This window comes from Mus pahari, chromosome 15, assembly GCF_900095145.1.
Source record: "Mus pahari chromosome 15, PAHARI_EIJ_v1.1, whole genome shotgun sequence".
Lineage (NCBI taxonomy): Eukaryota > Metazoa > Chordata > Mammalia > Rodentia > Muridae > Mus > Mus pahari.
Genome location: NC_034604.1, coordinates 37,610,762 through 37,632,998, shown reverse-complemented (window position 1 = coordinate 37,632,998; position 22,237 = coordinate 37,610,762). Strand labels below are relative to the sequence as shown.

Below are 22,237 nucleotides of genomic sequence, written 5' to 3'. Positions count from 1 at the left end.
GATAACTCCAGCTGTGTCAAGTTGACACAAAACTAACCAGTACAGGCTCAGAAGCCCAAATAATACCTAGGTGTGTGAAAATGACTTTTTACTAAAATGTCCCCATAGCTACTGACAGCCCACAACATGATACTTTTAAGACCTCTAAGGATAAGACATGAAGTCCTGTGAGGTCATGCGCCTTTGCTTGCAAAAGGGGTCCTCCCAAAGGTGAAGAACCCCGGGAAGTAACAGTGTGGGGCCTGCTGAGTAGTGAAGAGAGGCAAGACAGAAAACCAAAGAAGTCCCTTTACAGGCAAGGAGAGGGACAGCCTTTCTCCCCAGAAAATAGAAGTGTGTAGACATCCTTCTGGGGTGACTCTCACAGCAAGAGAGTTACCTATCCTCCTGCAGATATTTGGCACAGAATGCTAATTCTAATGACAGCTACTGTTTGGACACTATCATTAGCCCAACACAATTAAACATGATGATTCATTCCATCTTAATAGACCCCATAAGTAAGATGACATTTCTACCAGTTTATGAATAAACTGGAGTACAGAGTGACTACCAAGTAATGTTGAAATGCATGTTGAATTCATGCTGAAATTGAGATTTAAGTGGGCATTCTGCACTTCCTGGTTTCCTAATGATCATTTCTGAATCCAGGACTACTTTGTACATGCCTTCTCTCAAGGACCATAGTCTTTGGCCATGTACCTGTTGAATGAAAAATAAGAAAGAAAAAAGAGGCCATGACTGCTTCTAGGTGTGCTGGATGAGAAGGAGTATTGTAGATATGAGGTTAAAAAAAAAAACATCCAGAGGTAGGGACAAAGGCATCTAGGAGAGTCCAGAGTGAACGTGGCCAGATTGAGTCAGGTCATGTAAGGAGATGGAGAGTGACAGAGTGTCTAGGACCAAGAGAAGTACCCTGGGCCAAGAGACTTGCATAGACAAACCAGGAGAAGAGGCAGTCTAGCCCTTTGGCTGGAAAGGTCAGGGTAGGGACAGGGTATGCTAGCCAGTAGGACTATGAAACAGGTAGAGACTGAAGGATGCTGGGAGAACCTGGCAGCCAGAGTCTGCTTTGATATGCTAATGAGCATCTCAGCCTTTTGTCTAGGGTTTGAGACCTAACAGCTGTCAGGCAGCAGTGGGAATTAGGCTCAACAGGATCTCACAACAAACCCTGTGCAATATAGAGAAACTAAGTGTGCCCCTGCTTTTCAGAAGGAAAGGCCAAGGCAAGCATAAACTGAAGGTGTGCGATCTGATAAGGAAGGTCTCCAAGGCCATATGACACACAGACAAGACTGGCTTAGCCCAAACATGTTTTCTAAAAAGGTAGAATTTAGAGCCTGGGCGGAGCATGCCCCACCAGTTCCCAGAGTCCCAGAGTCCCTCCATCATGGCCTTGGGCTTTCAGCACCTGGAGGCATTGAAGTTCTCACTTTTGCTTCATTGCTATGGAAAAGGACAAGTGTCATCAAGAGATGCATGGTGGCAGAACAGGTCTAAACTACAGTTTATAGTTGGGAATTCTCAGGAAGCAGCAGGAAAGAAAAGTGGGGGGGGGTGGGGGGAGAGAAGAGAGGAGATTGGAACAGAGAGGGGAGAGGAGAGGAGAAGAGAGAAGAAAGAGGAGAGGGAGGGGAGAGGGTGGGGAGATAATTCATTGACAGACAACTTTTCTAGTATCTACAGCCCTGGGTTTAACCCTCAGTGCCAGATGGAAGGAAAAAAGATAGACAGACAGATAGCAAATAGATAAATGATAAGTAGATAGTAGATAGATGATTGATATATACATACATACATAGACAGACAGACAGACAGACAGACAGACAGACAGACAATAGCAGAAGGCACAGTATGTTCAAAGAGCCTGAAGCAGAAGTGTGCTTAGTGGCCTAGGCAGACAGAAGCCATGTGACAGTAGCACAGGGAGTTGGGTGACAGTATCAGAGAGTCAAGGATGTCAAGAGTGTTAGGTTATGAAGGGCCTTCGTGGGGGGGGGGGGNGAGGACAGTGTCTAAGAAGGGTAGATGCTAAAAAATAGAGATGGTAACAGTGTCCTGGTTCCCAAAGTGATCATGAACATGAGATTAAAATTCTCCGTATGCTAACACCTACAAAATGAACTCTATATGTGTGACTATTCTTACTCGGTTTCAATCAATATTTTTACTGAATGAGTCAAATTAAAATGTAAGGTATATGTTCTAACGGTGCATCATCAGAGAAGGCCACTTGTCCCCCAAACAGTCTGTTTTTGTCTTGCCTTGTGAGCCTTGCCTTCAAATGCCATGAGATTTACATAGGACAGAACTTTGAGGAGCTGGTTCCTATAGCCCTTCTTACTATAATTGCCTGACCACCATCTTCCTTGCCCTGTCGTCATGACTTCTGATTGTCCTCCACAGATAAAACTGTGAAGCTGTGGAAAGTCAGTGAGCGGGATAAGAGGCCAGAAGGCTACAACCTGAAAGATGAGGAGGGCCGACTCCGGGATCCTGCCACCATCACAACCCTGCGGGTGAGTGTTGCTGTCCCAGCCATGCCTTTCAGCAGCCTGGCTAGCAGGAGACAGGGGTTTGCCCTCCCCCCCTGAAGTTGGGCACGTGCTGGCCACAGCAGCAAATTACAACTATAATATGTGGTTGAAGGTACTGGGCAGAGCCTCAGACTTCCCATCTCTGGTGGCAGATGGAGGAGTGGGAAAGGTGCCAGGCCCTAATGACTACAAATCCATGTTTCTGTTTTGTCCCCAAGGGCTTGCCACATGGCCACTGCCATACGTTGCTGTATTCTTAGCCTGTCTAGTCACATTACCTAGCATGTCTTGAACACCTTCTGTAGTTGGAATATGGGGCTCGAGGCTGCTCGGGTTAGAAAGTTTGACTTTTTGCCCTTCAGAGCCCAAACTTGAGACTCTAACAGACCTAGGTTTTTACCCTGCCAATTACCAGACTCTTCCATGGTTATCGCATTTGTCTTTGTGCTATTTTAACTAGCAGAAAACTATTTCTAGGAAGAACCATTTGATTTCAACCCCAGCTGACAGGGTTTCGCCCAGGGTCAGCTGACTCCATCGTTCCCAGGTTGTACTGAGGAAGAGGGTAATGTTAGTACCCAAATGTAGAGAGGACTTGCTTCATGGTGGTCAGAAAGCAATGAAACAGACTAGATGGAGCCAGAGACAAGATATTCTCCAAAGACACATCCTCAGACTTTCTCTCTCTCCAATCAGGCCCCATCTTCCTAAAACTCCACTCAGTAACACATTGACTTGTTAACCAAAGCCTTTGTGATCCAGTCACCTTTGGGTGATTAGGTCCACCAACATGAGGACCACGCTTTCCACATGAGTCCTTTCTGGAGGAAACTGTATTCAAAACAGAGCCTTTACTTAATCCTTTTGCAGTTTAGTCAGACAAGTTATTTTTCCTTTCTTTCCCTTGCAACTAAAAGCCCTGCTGTCTACGGACTTGTGAATGTGAAAGGCAAGGGGTGGAAAGTCTTCCCCCTGTGGCTATTACACTCAGCACATATATAGACTTGGCTCTCAGCCTGTGTGGTTTCCTTAAGGCCCTCCAGATGGGCATAGCCTGGTAAAGGGGGGGGGGGTCATGACAGCACTCACACTCAGATGGCCCTAACCCTACACAGACTAGGAAAAATGCTCAGACGGAGATAGACATGGAGTTGTTGTTTGTCCAAAGGAGAAAGAGATGGATGGCATTTGGTTCAGAAAGCCAGGAAAGGCCTCCGAGAGGGTTATTAGTAAAATGGATTTCGAAAAATGGAGCATTAAGAGAAGACTCTCTAGCTCAGAAATCTCAACCTTCCTAAAGCTGAAAACCTTCAATATAGCTCATCATTTTGTGGCGATCCCCCAACCATAGTTATTTTTGTTACTACCTCATGACTGTAATTTTGCTACTATTATGAATCATAATGCAAATATCTGTGTCTTCCAATGGTCTCTGTGAAATGGTAGTTTGACTCCCAAAGGCATCGTGGCCCCCAGGTTGAGAACCACTTCTCTAGTTATAGGTAGAAGTGATTGAAGACTGGATGGTTTCTTTGGGATCTGTTCAGTGCAAACAGTAAAGTAAGAACAGGTTGGGACTAGCCCTGACCCCACGGGACTTCTAGCTCTGTGAAGTATGTGTTTCCAGACACCAGCTGCTATACAGAGGGCCAAACCTGAAAAGCGAACAGCCAGCCGCGAAGCACATGTCAGTGGGGAGAGAGGGTCTCACCGGGGTACAGAAGCAGAAGAGGCCATTGCTGATCACTGTGGGCCTCTATTGGCTCACGGGTTCATTCGTTCTTTGATTCATTCAACTATTTGTTCATCAGATGCTTTCAAACACTCTGCTGGCCACGGGCCTGGGCTATTGGGGCTTATCCTGGACTGATGGGCACTGTCTTTAATTGTGTTCCTTCTGAGCCCACACACCCTGGCTGCTCTGTTCTCACACAAGCTCCCCACCCCTGAATCAGATCAGGTTGGAGAGGTGTCCACCTACCCTGCTGCTCTAAAAGTGCAGAGGTTTGGGAGACTTCAAAGAAGCATAATGAAGAACGGGAAGGTCCGTGCAGGCTGAAGCTGGTTAGATGTACGTCTGTCTGTACTCCTCTCTCGCTGGGGATGGTGGGTATTTGATTTAAAACCTTGAATCTCCAGTGACTTATCTGTAGAACGCAGGTGACAGTGGTCACTGTTCACTGTGGTTCTATGCAAACTGAGACACTGTGAATGTGATAATCTGGCACTCAGATAACACTACAAGCTAGCTCCCCACTTAGTATTACCATCATCAGCCTCACCACCCATGCCACTGTCAGCATCCCTTCTCTTTCCCTCATTGTGTGTGTGTGTGTGTGTGTGTGTGCATGAGAAAGAAAAGTCATGTTTTTCTTTTTATACTGTTTTACTCATTCCACAAGCTGCTTATAGATAAGTGGTAAGCACTGTGGCAGAAACAGCAAAGGAATTAAGACTGTCTTTTATCCGTCAGTCCATGGTAGTCCTGCAAGGAAGACAAATGGACTGGGTGCCCCTGAGTTCCGCCATGGATTCTGCCTATAGTGACACGTTATTCTGAAAATAATGTCTCGCATTCAAACAGACTGAACTTGTCCAGACCTTGAAGCAAAGTTAATTCACCTTAAGATCATTCTAGACTATGTACTTAACCTGCTGCCCTACTGTGCATTTACTCTGTTGAAATTTAACCTGCCTTTAAAAGAGCAATGCAAACAACCTTACTATGCATAGCAAATCTTAAGTTTTATAGTCTTCACTGTCCCTGACCTAGAGTAATGTCTGTGTGTGTGTGTGTGTGTGTGTGTGTGTGTGTGTGTGTGTGTTGTAGTAATTGTTTGCTGAAAGCAGCCAATGGGGGGAAGCAACATTAAAGCAAATATTCACCATAAATGTTGGAGGCAAAAGAGATATAGGCCGATAATGTCTGTTTGCAGTAGTGTTTGCCATTCTGGCTCACTTGAGGCTATTAAGTAACATTTTCCCTTGTAAAACTCTGTTAAAGATTTCTATCCTATGCCACATTTCCTGTGCTGTTCAATAAAGACAGAGAAAACCCCATTTTTTAGGGACAGACAAGCATCAGGCACATGTACATATACATACAGACAAACTACAGACAGACAGTAACCACGTGCAACAGAGGGAAGATACAAGGAGAAAAAATTTAAATTTGGACTCGATCTTGATCAAATTATTCTGAAAGGAAGTACTTTCTTTTCATTTCTTAATGTGACATCGATGCATTTTGGTGCCTCTGAAATTATCTTTAATGCGTTAACTGATACATCTGCCTTTGTCTGCTACGTGAGTGACATTTTTTAGAGACTGTCTATAGGGCCCAGTATGGTTTCCCATTGCCAAAGGCATCCTATGGGATTCCATATATGTGTCTAACTCCTTGGAGGCTCCCCATCCCAGTGACAGAGGAGAGAGGCCTATTTACATTCCCACTGGAGCAGAGATCCACTGTGGCAAGACAACATTGCTAATGAAGTGAACTTCAGATCACTCCTGACAGAGGCCCTGAGGTGTAGCTGCCAGTTAGAAAATAACAATTCAGTTGTTCGTAGCCAGATGTATGGCCCTGGATGGCAACCTCCATTTTTCTCTCCTTGCTTCTAAGCTGTTGAGCAGAGGGTTGGAGAAATTCGAATTCTGAGACCCAATTTGCTTTTTTGACACTTGACACTGGGGTTAGTTAAAAGACCAAGGTCTATGGTCACTGGATTCTATCATCTACCAACCCCCTTAGAATTGTGGGGTTTTTTTCAACTTCTGTTACTTTTTAATCACATCAGAAGTAATTACAATGATATAAACATATTCACTATAAAAATCATTTTACCCGTGTCTTACTCCACTCCTCAGTCTGAGGCCTTAAAATAACACCCAGTTCAAGTAAACATCCACATCCCACACTCTGACCTTTAAAGCTCCAAAAAGGCCTGATGGAGAAAGGAGAAGGAAAAATAGCAGCAGCAGCAACAACTACACAAAGAAAACCCACTCACGCAACCTGAAAACCATAGATTCAGAACAGTGACCCCCAAAGGGCAAACACTCCAATGCAACATTAAATAGACTATTCTTTACAGACATTCTCTGTCTGTGGTTGAAATCTGCATCGCCAGCATTTGCATCCCCCACCCCCTTCCTCCACCACACCCCCACCCCCCCACCAAGATTTCCACTTGCTCATTTCCACAGTATCCAATTCCATGTGGGTCTTGAGAGTGGGAACATTTAATAATACCCGACAGCTAATTAATCCTCACGGTGTAACGAACCCATCCTTTTTCAATTCTGAGAGACTCAGCATCTTAAAAGCAAGATTATGAATCTGGCTTTTTTTTTTTTTTAAATGGAAGACGCTCTTTCAAACCCAATCACTTGTTACCCAGGGAGCCCAGGAGAAGAATGTCTCCCTGCTCAGCATCCTTATGTCCCCAAGATAATCATGGTGATAATTGAGTAACACCCTCTGGATGCTTTCTTACCTAATGTCTCAGTTCATCTTCAGAACCCACAAGGAGTAGAAGTGGGCAGGCATTTGGCAAGGGAGTTGCTGGAATCTAGTATTTACTGAGGCTCTACTATGCCACATGTGTTCCTTGTTTGTAGCAAGCTGCCCCGGAAGCTGAGTCCACTGCTCACGACGTGAAGCACCAAGTGGGGCGTTCCATGCTCACCTTGCAGGGTTATAAAAGAGACATTGATACACATTGCTACTGGACCCTTAAATCTGATACAGGCTTCAGGAATAAAAGCAACCTGCTCCTCTTGCCTTTCAATTACTTGTCATTCCAGAGCTAAGCCCTAAACCAAAGCCAGGGCTCTGACCTTAATACACATACATCAGAGTGTTTGATATGCTTTTCTCTCATATGTTTGTGTGTGGTATGAGTACAGATGCATACATATGTTCACTTGCATGAGTACACATGTGTATGTGCGGACACACGTACGTACACAAGTGTGTATACACATTCACATGTGTGCATGCATGGGGAGGCCCGAGACTGATTCCAAGGTGTCTTCCTTAGTTTCTGTCTACCTTCTTCATCGAGGCAGGGTCTCTCACTTGAACGTTGAGCTCACAGGTAACTTCCGCTAGGCTGGCTAACCAGCTGCTCCGGGGACTCCCTGGCTTTGCCTTCTGTGAGCTGGAATTAGAGGCAGGCAGCCATGCCCAACTGGCATTTGTGTGGGAGATGAAGATCTCAATTCTAATTCTCACCCTTGTCAGTAAATACTTTATACACTGAGCTGTCTTCACAGCCACTCTTAGTAATTGGTGCCTGTATTATCAGAGGGGCTCACAATAACACATACACACATACACACACACACACACACACACACACACACACACACACACACGCAGGCATAGACACGCACACGCGCACATCCGGACACACTTGCCCACTCACTCACGTTTTCACAGTCATTAAGTTTCCCAAGACAACATGGAGGAAGAAACCCCCTTGAGTCCCTGTGCAGCTGCACGCAGCAAGCTCCTCCATCCGCCTCTCCCCTAGGCTCCCAGGGGCAATGGGCCCTTGGAGCCCTTTCTAGGCAACAGGATTGGTATTCAGGTGAATTAATCAACCATGGGTGGAAGCTAGGTAGTAAGAAATCACCCTTGGCATTCCCAAGCGGCATGAGCCTGGAGATAGATAGCGTGTGCCTCATTAGAGTTGGTTGACATTGCCCTAGGAACCTAGGCCAGGGTGACATTTGCCTTTAAACCTGTTATAAATAGACTCTCGAAGGTGTGAGCTCTCACGCTGTGACTTGTCATAACCCGTTTTCTGAGAGAGGAGGGAGATAATATGAGTTAAGTTTTCTAATGGATTTGATCCAGACCTCCCTCACAGCTAATGGGAATAGTATTTAAATAACTGATTAAAAAAAAAAAAGCACTACTTCTTGGATGCATTCTGATTATTAGGTCCTGCCTTATCCTTACACCATTGACTCAGTACAGTAATTTTGCCGGGAAGCTTGTGTTACTCTCCAGGTCATTGAAAGCCACAGACTTCCTGTCGTCAGTTGTCACCCTGGTGCCACTTTATCAAAGAATTTTTCCTGGAACACTTGGTGAGAAATGACACATACCCCTTCCCGGTCACTCTGCGTGTCCTTCACCTGATCTTTCTTCTTAGCGTTGAGCATAACTTAATAAACCCTTTGTCCATCGCCCGCCTCGCCTCATCCCTCAGAAGAGCATACACTGTATGGAAAGGGAAGTGGTGAAGTGTCCACAGTTGAAACAGTGCAGGCACGTGCTGAGCAGTAGGTCGCCATTTGTCAATAGAATGGATTACGCCAAAGCGGAGACTATGTTAGAGGAAGCATGGCTTTTGCCCACAGTCTTCCGACTCTAAGATGGCAATGCTGGCACTAGTCTGACCCAAAGTCTAATGGTGGTTCTTTCATTCCTTTCCTCCATGGCTTTCTAAGAAAATGCTAATTCACAGCCGTTCTGCTAGGGAACTTCATCATTGACCTTCCTCTCTCAGAAGTCCCTGTCAAGATTTCCTTAATTCATGAGCTTGTGTTTAGAGGCCGGAGGGCTCTGTAAGGGCTGCTTTGCTATTGGGTAGCTTCACAGGAATGAGCCAGCTCTTCCCTGGATGACTGAGTGCTGCCGTGTGTTCACACTCCCGCCTCCTGCCCGTGAGCACATCTGTCCACCTCTAAGCCCAGTCATGTGTTCTTGAATCAGCAGAACTCACCTGTTTCCCCTTAATGTGACTGTGATGTTTGCCAATCACAGTGATGGCTATTTAGACAGCTCCAGGCCAGAGCCTGACAGGCACGACCATCTACCAGCTGCTGCCTGGAACTTCCTGCGAGTTATAGCTCTGATTTTCAGGGGTTAGAGAAGTTAAGTCTCTCCCAAATTTTTTTCATTACTTTTCTCTATGGTTTTTGCCCGTGGAGAAAATTTTTCAATGAAACTACAAATTTAACTACCTGATCTGTTTTTTTTAAGATTGCTGACTAGACACTCTAGCAGTTTAAGCTGATGAAGAATAACTGCATTTACTCAGCCTTTTATCAAGACAGGCTTGGGGCTAGGCATTTTTTGTGTATATTTTACAACTCTTTCCTTCTCATAATCCTGTGACTTAGACATTGCACCCGTTTTAGAGATTTGTAAACTGAGGTACAGAAAGGTGAGTGCTGGGTTGACAATTCAAGGAGAGTAAAAAGTAGACCCACGAGCAGAGTGCAGATGTGTGTGCGCTGGAATCTTGTCTTTCATGTGATGAGACCTGTTTTCGCTTAGTTCCTTGATTTATACAAGGATGAAAACTCCTATAAAAAAAAGGCGGCTCCTATAAAAAGGCAGTTTCAGAAAGACAAGTGAGCCAGCCACTCTGTCCCCACAGTGCAGAGAGGAGACGGAGCTGCCTGTGGAATCAGTTTGAGCCATGGCTCTCAGAATGCAGTGTGCGTCACGGGCACCCAGCATACTCTTTAGAAACATTCTCTGGGCTGCATCGCAAGGAATTCTGGTCCCGACAGCTTGGATAATACTCTCCCTAGGCAACTCGTGAGGAACTCTGGCACACACTTGCCGAAGTACTGACAGAAGCTCTCTGTGTTACTTCTCGGTTATGGAGAGTAACACATCCGGTTGCCATGGCAGCTCAGGGGATGCACAGAATGGAGGATGTGCTGCATAAGGATGGGGTTTCCCACATCAGTCTTCAGGGCTATTCCAGCTTTGATGCTTGTGGGCATTGTACCTGGGATGCAGGAGGATGTGTACTGTCGTTTGCTTCCTTCTGGTGGTGTAGGTGAGAAGTGTCTAGTTCCCCAGAAGAGGAAGCAGCCGGGTCAGTCCCAGGGCAAACAATTCGTTGAGTCCGGAACAGCTTTCATTGCCCCTAATTTTAATTTGGGGTTTATGCTTTAATAACCAAGGCCTCTTAGGACATAGAAATTGCCTCCCTCCAACCATTTTTAATTTTTTTAAACTTCATTTTCTGATTTATGGCTGCACTGGGTGCTTGATATACAATCTTTTCACAGCTTCATCTTTCCTGATATTTGTTGCAAATAACAATGGAGTTTTAGCTTCTGCAGTGAAAATCAATCAAGTCTGTTTCATATTCACAGGCTGGCAACGGTCCCCCACGGCCCCCCTGGATTAGATTAACTTGGTGAATGTGTCACTCTGCCGTGGGTAATTTCTCATCCCTAGCTCCGTCTTCCCCCTCCTACCTCTGCGGGCAGATATTGAGAGCTCTCATTGATTGACTGCCCCAAAAGTGAATACTGGCATGTGATGTGTGTAACACAGCGGGACGCACGTATTCTGTGTTTATGAAAATAAATAATAATTTCTGTTATCATTATTGATTGTTGCCATTATCTGATTGTATCTGTCTGTGTCATGGAGTTTCAGTTATGGGATCAGAGTTCACTCTGTGGGACCCCAGGCAGCTAGGCTACAGACAACCCTCCATGTCTAGACTCGTTTACCCTTGTAGGACTGATAATTGTATTTCTATTCTTCTTGTTAGCTGGTTCCTTTGTCTAATATCCAGGAAGACAATAGTAGTTGTGCTCAATGGTAGCCAAATGAACTAATTCACTTGGAATTATTAAAGCAGCCAATACTTAGCAAACATCTGCTGTGTTCCAGAGGCACTTGACATAGTTGATTCTTCTACATAAACCTGTAATACGGGAGACTAGTATGAGCCTCACTTTTAGGGGCGTGGCACCTGAAGCTGTAAAGGTTAGGGAACTTGCCTATCAGAGGTTAATAAGTGTCAGTGCTTGAACTCGAATCCCTGTCTTTCTAATTCCAAGATTCATATTGCTATCCTGCCTCTTGTTAAGACAAAAAACGTTTGGTATATGCATTGATATTGAGGTTTGAGCTCAAATCCAGGCAAGTAAGCTGGGGTGAGAAAGCAACGTGACATAGAGAGGCCATAGAGGCTGCTGGCATTGACAAAGGTGAGTTTGTAGCTTTGCAGGAAAGTAAGAAGGTAGAGTACCTTGAGCTATGCCATGGCATAAAGCATCTAGTCAACAGCCTGGAAGTGCCTATGCTCCACCCCACCCCCACGAGTGCTCCCTGCACACACACACACACACACACACACACACACACTTAGCCAGCTACTCAGAAACTTCAGGAAAGAGGCCAAGGCACTTACACGTATCTATCCACTATGACCCAGAGAGTAGTGCTGGCAGCCGTTGGCATAACCTCTAAGATCTGGAGTGTCTCTGATGATTTTCAGTTGTTCCTTCTGACTCTCAAGGTCTAGGAAACCAATATGAAAGCAAATTCTATCAAAATAGACTTGCCTTGACATGGAGGGAGAGATTTGATTTAGATTGATTTGAGGTGACTCTCACTATGGTTGACTCTAGCTGTTCCTTAATCCTGTGAAGCAAGTTCCTTCCCCCTCCCATTCTAGTCATATCACGGGGGCAGCCACCTCGTGCCCAGTGGTACATTCCAACAGTAACTACTGAAGACGTTTATTAAGCATGTACCTTTGGCAGACAGATTATAAGCATATTTCATTGTGCCCTGACACTAAACCCATGAAGTGGATAATTCTATGATGCCCATGTTGCAAATGGGGCACTTGATTATTAATCCTGAAGCAACCTGCCACAGCTACAAGTGGCAGGGTTGTGTTTTTTAACCCATTCAATCTGACTCCAAAACCTGTATAAGAGTCACCAGGAAAGAGGTCAGTCTTTGACCAAATGGCAGCCATCATCTATAACATGGGAATGATTGTATATTCTTACACACGTCAGGATAATAAAATAGGAAATTGGTGAAGTCAGACCTACTGCAATCAGAGCACACCCCCTGATGGTGTTACACTATCTCTCATTCCAGAGATACTTCTGGTGTGCTGCATTTAACATACTGCAATTAGATCCAACATAGACAGCCATAGAAACAGAATCCTATACCTTGCTTAGGATCAAATTACCAGTGTACCTTGACCCCCCAGCCCATGGCCTAATGCTCAAAGGGAGGAAGATGGTGAGACATCCACTAGTGTGAGAAAAGTATCACACCTGACCAAAACAAAAAGGTGTTGAGTGTCGTTTGTCTTGAGACAAATGGTCAGGGTTTAGTCGTGATTCCAGGTTTTGGAAGGCTCTCCCTCCTTACCTTTGGTCATTCTGTGATCTGAATTCAGGGATGGGCTGTGGGAAGGGCTGACCTAACTCCGAGTACAGGCACCCTGAAGGCCTTTTTCAGGCTTTGAAAACATAGACAGGGTCGCCATTTCAACCCTCCTTCACACTGCCACAGAGAAGAGTATTCCTCCCATCTTTCATCTAAGTAATTTTAAGTTAACACTTTTTAAAATTAAGTAGAAACTCAGGCATAACTGGACGATGAAAGTGGGAAAGATTGTCTAGGTCTTTGAAATGGGTGTGCAGGCATGTATATGCTCATGGTTTAGCATGCCCGAGAATGTTAATAGACCTGACTTAGATTTGTTTTCCAAATTGGCTTCCTTAGTGGATCAAATGTGGGTGTCAGACTCCCTTTTACTACCAAGTTATACTAAGAAATTAATTTGAAATCACAAGAGGGTTTCTAGGTCCTCTGCTCATTATACATTAGATCTTTGTAGAAAATAATTAACACAAATGGATTTAGAATTAAGCCCAACAGAGGACATGATCACTTTGATCTTAGGACATTGCTAACCAAGCACGAGCTGATGCTCTGATGTAAGCATTTTAAATACCAGTCCTCTCCAGACAGCCGAGATTTGGAAATGCATCCCTGGGGGGTTGTGGACATGAAGATGCTGTCTTTTCTTTGATGCATAAAACAAGAAAACAGTCGGGGAAAAACTTATATGAAGGATAGTTTTATATTTTTTTTTTAAAAAAAGCATATTTTCAACAGAAAAAAAAATATAAAATTCTTTGGTTTCCTTAGAATGGTTGAGCCACAGGGGGAATAATTTCCACCTAGAAGGTGTTTATTGGAGCCAGTGTTTAATGCCTTCCTCTTTACTATAGAAGTAAGTGTCCAAAGCTTTCAGAACACACAAACATGCTCACAGATGCATTTTGCTGGAGTAACGTAGGAAACTACAGCTTTAAGCATATTTAACCAAATCCATTTTCGGAGCTTCTGTGAAACTTTAAGAGATTAATATGTACTCTCTAGAAAGGATCTCAAGTGAAACATTTTTTTTCCATCAAATTTATTTGTCCATAAGGAAAAATATTTTTCCTCGGTTTAGGAAACAATTACTGTTTATAATAGTCTACTAAAATTGTCATCCGTGGCCGAGGCAGGTCCACAGTTGGAGTGAGAATCATCTGTGACCCTAAGCCACCCATCTGCCACACTGCCACTTCTCTTTTCCATAGCAAGACTTACTTCATGAAGGCAGCCTGATTTGAGTTCAGACCCTTTCATCAAATTATTATGAACCACTCACTAAACAGTAGGTCACTGGTCTATTTTGGAGGTGGCACAGCAAGGAACCTCACTTTGGAAAGTGCTGGCTAAAAGAGTTGGGTCCGTGAACAGGAGCTGCCCCCTCCCCGTCAGAGTCACTTGGTAGAACTTCCTCCCAGTCGACTGAGAACTTCCTCCCACCTGACACCATGCCGAGCAGGCAGTGTACCCACATTTCCTCTTTACTCTAACCCCATCTCAGGATTGAGGAGACTGTCTCCAAGGTGGAGGAGTGGCTCATATAAGGTGACTTCACTAGCAAGTGCAGACCCATTGCGTCCACTAACTGCCAGGATTCAGCCCCCTTACTCTTGACCTCCATGTTAGCTAGATTCCCAGAGGCAGTGGCTTCTCATGCTATAGCCAATTCAGATCTAGCCTATGTCCAAAGACTTCTTGAAACAGAAATTCCACATTAGGTCATGAAAACACCTCCATCTTATATAATTTCTATCTAATCTGCTATGCATATGAGGCTTTCAAGTCTCCATACAAACAATGCATATGTATATGATTCTCACTCTAATGAGTCTTAGATCTCATGGAACATATCTTTTAAAATAGTGGGGAAAAACAAAACAAAACAAAACAAAACAATGTTGTGTCCTTGCTTGTCACTCTAGCAAAGCCTGTAGTAAACTTAGAAATGACCTGTCCCATCATGGTGCCATACTCAGGTAGACAAACACTAAAGAGAAGGAAGCAGAAGGAGCTAAAGTTCAAGGCCAACCTACAGGGCAGTTTGGCTGCTGATGTAGCTCAGTTGTAGAATGCTCCTCTGGCATGTGAACAGCCCAAGATTTGAATCACAGCACCACACCAAACCAGGCATGGTAGCACATGCCTGTGGTTCCAGGACTCAGTTCGGAGAATCAAAAAGCTCAAAGTCATTTTTACTACATATCAAGTTCAATGCCTACCTAGACTACATGAGATCCTGTCTATAGAGAAGAAAATAGAAGAGAGAGGAGGAGTGAAAGTTAGTTCCCCTTTCACACTTTCTTCCCTGCCCCTTAACCCCACTTTCTCTCATTTCCAGGAATTTGGAGTTCTGCAATATATACTTAAATAAATAGAGTATCTGTTTAACTCTAACACAAAGTGAAGAGCTCACATAGCGATCTCAGGTGGTTAGACTCAGAAGGGAAAGTGACGGCACAGCTCCAGGTTTAATTGCTAGCATCACTTCCCTTAGTACAGACAGGCCCACAGACGACTACAACAACCATGTCCATCACTAAGAACACAGGCCTTGGGTGTTTCCTGTTCATACACTTTTAATTAAATCTGCAGGCACTTATTGAATACCAACTATGAGCCAAGTGCTCTGTTACCTGATGTAACACCCACAGAAGGCACAGTCCCTATCTTCTAACTTTGCAGTGTCTTGGTGAATAGAAACTAAATCTCTTTGAGTATAAAACCAGTACTATAACAGGAGATACAGGGGGAAGGTACATAGCATGTAAGAGAAAGATGGAGAATTTGACCCAGGGAGCACACAGAACAACTTCCTAGACAATAATACTTGAGTTATAGTAGTAGACAGGTTAAAAGACAGGAAGAACAATCAAATCAAGGGACATTCAGAAGGCCAAGGTCACATATGGGAGTCACCACAGCACAGTGTGGGTAGGAGGAGGGTGACAGAAACACCAGGCTTCTATGGAGGGGAGTGTAATACCACCAAGACTACACCAAGCACCATGGGCTTCATTAAGGACCCTGCTCTGCCCTGGCTTGTACACACAGCTCTGCATGGGTTGCTCTTTTGGAACAGCCCTTCTTTGCTTGGGTGGCTAAATAGTCTATACCCAAGACAGGAAATATACCAAGCTGCATGAGTAGGTGGCAACAGAGAGTTTAAATTCAGGAAGCAAGTGCCATTTGTCATTTAGGTCATGTTGCCCTCTAGCCCTTGACTGGCACTATTTTGATACATGCTGGGGCATGGTCTTCACCTCCCTCCTCCAATACCAAGGTGTCCTCACCACAAGGTGAACCCTCCTATGAATGATTAAATTGTTTGGAGGGTCATAGAATCTGACAGCTCCCTATTACACAAAGGAAAAGATAAGCTTCCTATTAGTCCTGGGAATGGAGGAAGTCAAGACGGAGTATACCTGTCAGAGCCGCTTACAACATATAAATCATTACCTCCATCTTCCACGCAGGCTGGTGCTGGAGAGAGAAAGAAATGACTGGGGTTGGTTAGGAGTGCAGCACCCTGGGAAGAGCTTCTACTTAGCTTCAAAGACAGATTTGCTCTGCTCTCCATGCAAAGAAATCAGAGCCCCACACCCAGAGGAATGACAGAGACAAATGCCCATGGGTTCTTGGAAAGGACCATTTTTTTTCCAGGGATTTGCCAACGTCTTCTAATGTAACCACAGAGGCCATAGGAATTTCCTCAGACTCCAAGAGGCAGCGTGCTGAGGATGACACCTGCTGTATATCTGATGTGGAATGTTCACATTGTACAATCAACCTAACAACTGAAGTTGTTATTCTGGCCTTTATTCCTTTCATTCACAGGCATAAATTCTGAGATGAGCCCAACATGGTTAGCCTGTCTCACAGTCTAGGACATCAGGGTTTTTCCAGGCACGCACTAACCTCGTAAAACTTAGAAAGAAAAAAATAAAGGGCAGCGAGTCAAAATTAATAAAGATTTTTTTACAATTTAAAGTTAGGTCTGGAGTGATGGCTCCGTCATTAATGAGCACTTGCTGCTCATTCAGAAGACCTGGGTTTGGTTCCCAGCACCCACAAGATGACTCACAACCACCTGTACCTCCAGTTCCAGGGGATCTGATACCCTCTTCTCACCTCTGAATGCATGCATATGGTGCACATAAATTCAAGTCAGCACACACACATGAATATAAACAATAAAATAAATTATTTTTTGAAGAAAACTCAAGTTGATTAGATATTTTAATAATCAAATGCTCTTTGCATTGTATATTGTACCAAACACCAAGTACCGTGCAGAATGTAAGAGTCTAGACGATTCCAGCTAGAGAAAGACCAGCACTGAGTAGCCTCTTGTTTATGCACAAAGGCCAAGAGACACTGAGTCTTGTGCTCTTTCTGGAGTGTTTGGAACACATGGGCGAAGTTGGAGGGAGGAAGTTCATCTCTAGCTCTTACAAGCTTTCTGACCTCTCTTTCTCAATGTCCCCTGAATTTTTGGTGTAGAAGTCATGTTGTAGCTGTGTCACCCAGAGCTGAGCATCTCAAAGTCATTCTCAGGGGTACAGGAAGTAAACCCATCTGAGTCTCCGCAGCAAGTTGAGATGAGTGGGGCCCCCCACCCCATAATGCCCAGTTTTGAGAGAGCCTTTAAGTTCTCTCTGAGACAGGAGAGGTCTTCCGAGGAATGACTCCCTCAGAAGCTGCAGCCACCTCTCTGCATCTCCATGAGGGACACTGGGGAAGTGGCAGGAACAGGAACCTGAGAGTCGCTGTTAAAAGCCCCTTGGGACTCTTGGTTGCAAATCTCCCTTTAAATTGTCTGCCTCAGCTTCCATCTGTCAGTCACCCAGATACAGAATTCTCTGCCTGAACCAGAGTTTACCCTTAGGTCATAGAATCCACTGTCAAATGCTATATTCCATGTCTTTATTGGGTGAGTACAGTAGCAATGCAAATAAAGAACTAACATTTAAAAACTGCTTCTGAGCGGTAGGTTGTCTTTCCTTAAATAAAGGCAAGACAGAAAGTTCTGCTTTTTGTTTGTCTTGAGTATCTGCACCCCTGAAGTTTATTTGCCCCCTTTTACATTCTCAAACTCAGGCTGGGGGGGGGGGAGGCACAATGGCTTAGTCCACAAAGTGCACACTTTACAAGTGCACAGACCTGAACTTGGACCACCAGGTCCCATCGAAAGCCAGGTGTGGTAGTGAGAGTCTGTTGTCCTATGGAGCTGTCCTATGTAATCCTAGCATAGGTGGGATGGTAAGCTAGGCTGATCCCGAGCTCCCTGGTAGGCCAGTTTAGGCAGCTGGAGAAGGCCAGGTTCATTGAGAGATCCTGTCTTAGAACATTTAAATGGAGAGTGATTGAACAAGACACCCAATGTCCACCCCTGGCCTAACATACACACACAAACACACAAATAGATAAACACACAAATACATATACACATATACACATACACACAAACTCACATACATACACACATATACACAAATACATATACACATACACACATACACACATACACACATACACACAAACACACATACACACATATACACAAATACATATACACACATACACACAAACACACATACACATATATACACAAATACATACACACATACACATATACACACATACACACATACACACATATACACAAATACATATACACATACACACATACACACATAAACACAAATACATATACACATACACACATACATACAGACACAGGGGTAGGAGTTAGTGAGGAGAAGTGATTACAACTTTTAAAAACTGAAATGCAACAGTGAAATCCAGAAGTGTCCTTTTAATTAGCCCGCTTTTCTTGTAGAAACGTCCACATCAGCATTAGTACTAAGGTACTAATCAAAGAGAATTAGACTTCTCCATATTTATGTTTGATAAGACATGTGTGTCTTCGTGTAATTTCTGATCATCAGATGGAAAGATGCCGCAGCGCAGGCAGACGGGCTTTACTGGCACTAGTTCCTTCCTGGGAAGAAAAAAAATTATGAGCAATGTAAGCGGCGTATATGTTGAGAGAGTACATTCCAAACACGCTGTAAACTTAGCTCGCCTAAATCTGCAACCCTACAAAATGAAAATGCCTCGCTATATTTGGTGCCGTAACTCAAGATCTAGGTTTATATTACTTTCTATAATTTAAGACAAAAAAGGAAAAATCCTGTGTGCCTATAAATAGACCTAGAATAGAATGCCATTTTAAACTAGCAGTTCTTGTGAAGAAAAAAAAATAAGCAATTGGGGAACATATTGAGTCGGGCTCCAGAGAGAACATGAAAATTTGTTGTGTTCTCTGCCGGCGTGTGCACAGAGAAGGGTGTCTCCTGCCACCTTCGGGGTTTACATGTGACACCTTACTGTGGTGGCTTCTGTTCTCTCCAGCTGCCCTTACTTGTCTGTTCTAGCTAGCAGTCTCTACTCCTGAGACGACAAAGCTCTACCCAGGAACAGAGCATCCTATCTCCAGCGGCATCCCCTGAGAAGGTTTTCCACTGATTCCAGGCTGCAGAAACCCCTTGAGCCTATGTAGGGCAAGACTTGGACATCTCTTGAGTCCTCAAGACTCAGCAGTCTGTCAGCAGGAGCTCAGACCTGCTATGCACTTTGAAGTTTCTTCAACATCCAAGTCAATACTTTGCTTTCAGAGACCTGAAGATAAGAATGGTACTTCCTCATTTTCTCCTGAGAAACACACAGCTTCTCCTCTGCTTCTCTTGATGTCTTTCTTTCTGCACACTGAAGCAAATAACTTTCCGCCCATGTGTCTTTCTTTTGGGCACACACTTCAGCTGCTGATCTGTAAGTCCCCCTGCCAAGCTCCAACAGCCTGCTTTCCTCCTCTGCCACTTCCATTCTCCTTTTGGATAGGGAGAAAACAAAAGCTCGTTTTTCTTCTAATGTCTAGTTATATGTCTTTTTTTTTTCTCTCTCTCTCTTCGTACATCATTTACCTTAGTTCTCAGTACTGCTCTGTTCCTTACACTGGGTCCTCCACACTGTCTAGAGCAGAGGTTCTTTCCTAATGCTGTGACCCTTTAATACAGTTCCTCATGTTGTGGTGACCCCCCCAACCATAAAATGATTTTATTGGTGCTTCGTAGATGTAATTTTGCTACTGTTATGAATCATAATGCAAATACCTGATATGCAGGAAATATGCGAGCTCTGTGAACACAAGGGAGGGGTCACAACCTTGAGATTGAGAACCACTGACCCAGACGCTAAGGAGATGCTTAGGGGAATCGCTTCCCCTGGTCTTACTGGGCAGGGACATGAGTAGGCTTTGAGGTCACAGAAGCTGTGGATGGGAAGAAGGGCATGGTATAGCTTCAGCAGCCATGTCTGCAGACGGTACCATGTAGGCTCACTGGGAAAAAATGAGACCTCCTAGCAGAGAGGTACCTGGTCTTAGCTTGGCCCAGGGAGTGGCACTGTTAGGAGGTGTGGCCTTGTTAGAATAGGTGTGGCCTTGTTGGAGGAAGTGTGTCACTGTGGGAGTGGGCTTTGGTCTCCTCCTATGCTCAAACTCCACCCAGTGCGGAAGAGAGTGTCCTCCTAGCTGCCTGCAGATTGTCAGTCTTCTCCTGGTTCCCTAGGGAACAAGACGGAGAACTCTTAGCTCCTTCTCCAGCTGCCAATCTCCCCACCTTGATGATAATGGACTGAACTTCCTAAACCTGTAAACCAGCCCCAATTAAATGCTGTCCTTTATAAGAGTTGCCTTGGTCCTGGGGTCTCTTCATAGCAATGAAAGCCTTAGCTAAGACACTGAGGAATGGAGCTCACTGAAAGCACTTGTCTGATTAGGCATGTGGGAGAATGTGCTTGATGAGGCCACCCGTGGCAGGCCCACAGGATGAGATGCCATTAGGGCTACAGGAAGCAAGTATCCTAGACACAGGACGTGAAGGCCTCAGCCACACACGGAAGAGAGACGAGCCCTCTGTGTGCAGCCAGGCATCCCCACTGTGGAGGTAAACCATGTCAAATCAGCTTTTCGGGTCCCACTTAATGAAAACACATGTGAGTTAGCAAAGAACAATGTTAACAGAGATCTAATATTGTACCTGATGAAATATAGATCATACACACACACACACACACACACACACACATACACACAAGGTCATAACTTCTGTCCTGGAGTTCACTGTGTTGTCTCCAGTGCTACAATCACAGGGATATGACACCACTCCCAGGAAAATAAATTTTCTATAAATAACTGAAGGCCACTTGTATGAAAGATCCTTCTTGGTAGTATTGAGGTAGCTTTCCCTAGTCACCAACTTTCTCAAAGACTAGGATGTTTATGTTGGTAACAGACACGGCCTTAGCCAGCATCACCAAACCCAAGAACTTAGTATGCCCCCATTTCCTTTTGACTATTCTGGTTACACCAAGCCTGACTTTTGCGATGACAGTTCTAACCTCTCTCAGAACACTTAAATATGTGTTTGGTTTTATATTTTATTTACTCATAGCTAACTTAAACTCTAAGTCCCAGAGATGCACCAGCACCACCAGCTTCTGTTATCTCTCCCACCTCACCCCCACCCCTCTCCACACCGAATCTCTACCTAGTTGCTCTTCCCATCCCCTGTCCCACTCAGTTCCTTCCATCCCTCCATCCACCTCTAATGTCTATTTTATATCCCCTCCTGAGTGAGATTCAAGCACCCTTTCTTGTTACTTAGCTTCTTTGGGTCTGTAGGTTGTAGCCTGGCTATCCTGTACTTTATGGCTAACTTCCACTTATAAGTGAGTGCATGTCATAAAAGCAAGGGTTTGAGTGACTCCATGTTTGTGCCTTTCTCCCTCTGTGTAGCCAGCAGGCTTTTGTTGTTCTGTTTTGTTTTGTCTTGAGATTTTTCCTTTCTGTAAGGATCAGAGCTTTCCATTTTCACCTTTGGAAAAATAATTCATGCTCTTCCCTTCGGGAAGAGAAAAACAAAATACTGGGAGTTTCAAGTCTGTGATCAAGCCTAGCTGTGGCCTCTGAGCCACCACCATTTCTTATCGATCACCTTTTCCCTAAATCAGAGGGCAGAGAGTCAGAGATGCATCAGGAAGTGGATGGTGACCTGGAACCTTGAAGGGAGTGGACACAGGACACCACACAAGGACAAGGCCTGTTGTGGAGTGCAGAGAGAAGAATCAGCTGATTGTGTGTAGGATGTGGAAACACAGCCTGTGGAAGGGCAGAAGATCTCAGGGTCTTGGCAGGCAACAATACAGTGCATTGTTCCAAGAGATGGCATTACATAAGCTTATTTCATCCAGGATGAACCACCTCCCTTTTTTTTTCACTGTTTACCTATGGTTTATAGTCTAATTTTTAAAAAGAATGTTACAGGGCTGGGGTGTAACTCAGTGGTAGAGTACTTGCCTAGGATGCTAAAAGCCCTGAGTTCAAGCCCCAGAAGAACGAGAGAGAGAGAGAGAGAGAGAGAGAGAGAGAGAGAGAGAGAGAGAGAGA

At 44.5% G+C, this 22,237-nt stretch overlaps 1 protein-coding gene across 2 annotated transcripts in view; it reads left to right on the top strand.

Moving 5' to 3' along the window:
* Positions 1-22,237, top strand: part of Ppp2r2b (protein phosphatase 2 regulatory subunit Bbeta) — a 407,624-nt gene that overhangs the window by 322,706 nt on the left and 62,681 nt on the right. For both annotated transcript variants that reach the window (XM_029547262.1, XM_029547263.1), the window contains one exon: positions 2,410-2,522. In XM_029547262.1, the coding sequence (XP_029403122.1) occupies positions 2,410-2,522 (113 nt within the window). The remainder of the gene's footprint in view (positions 1-2,409; positions 2,523-22,237) is intronic.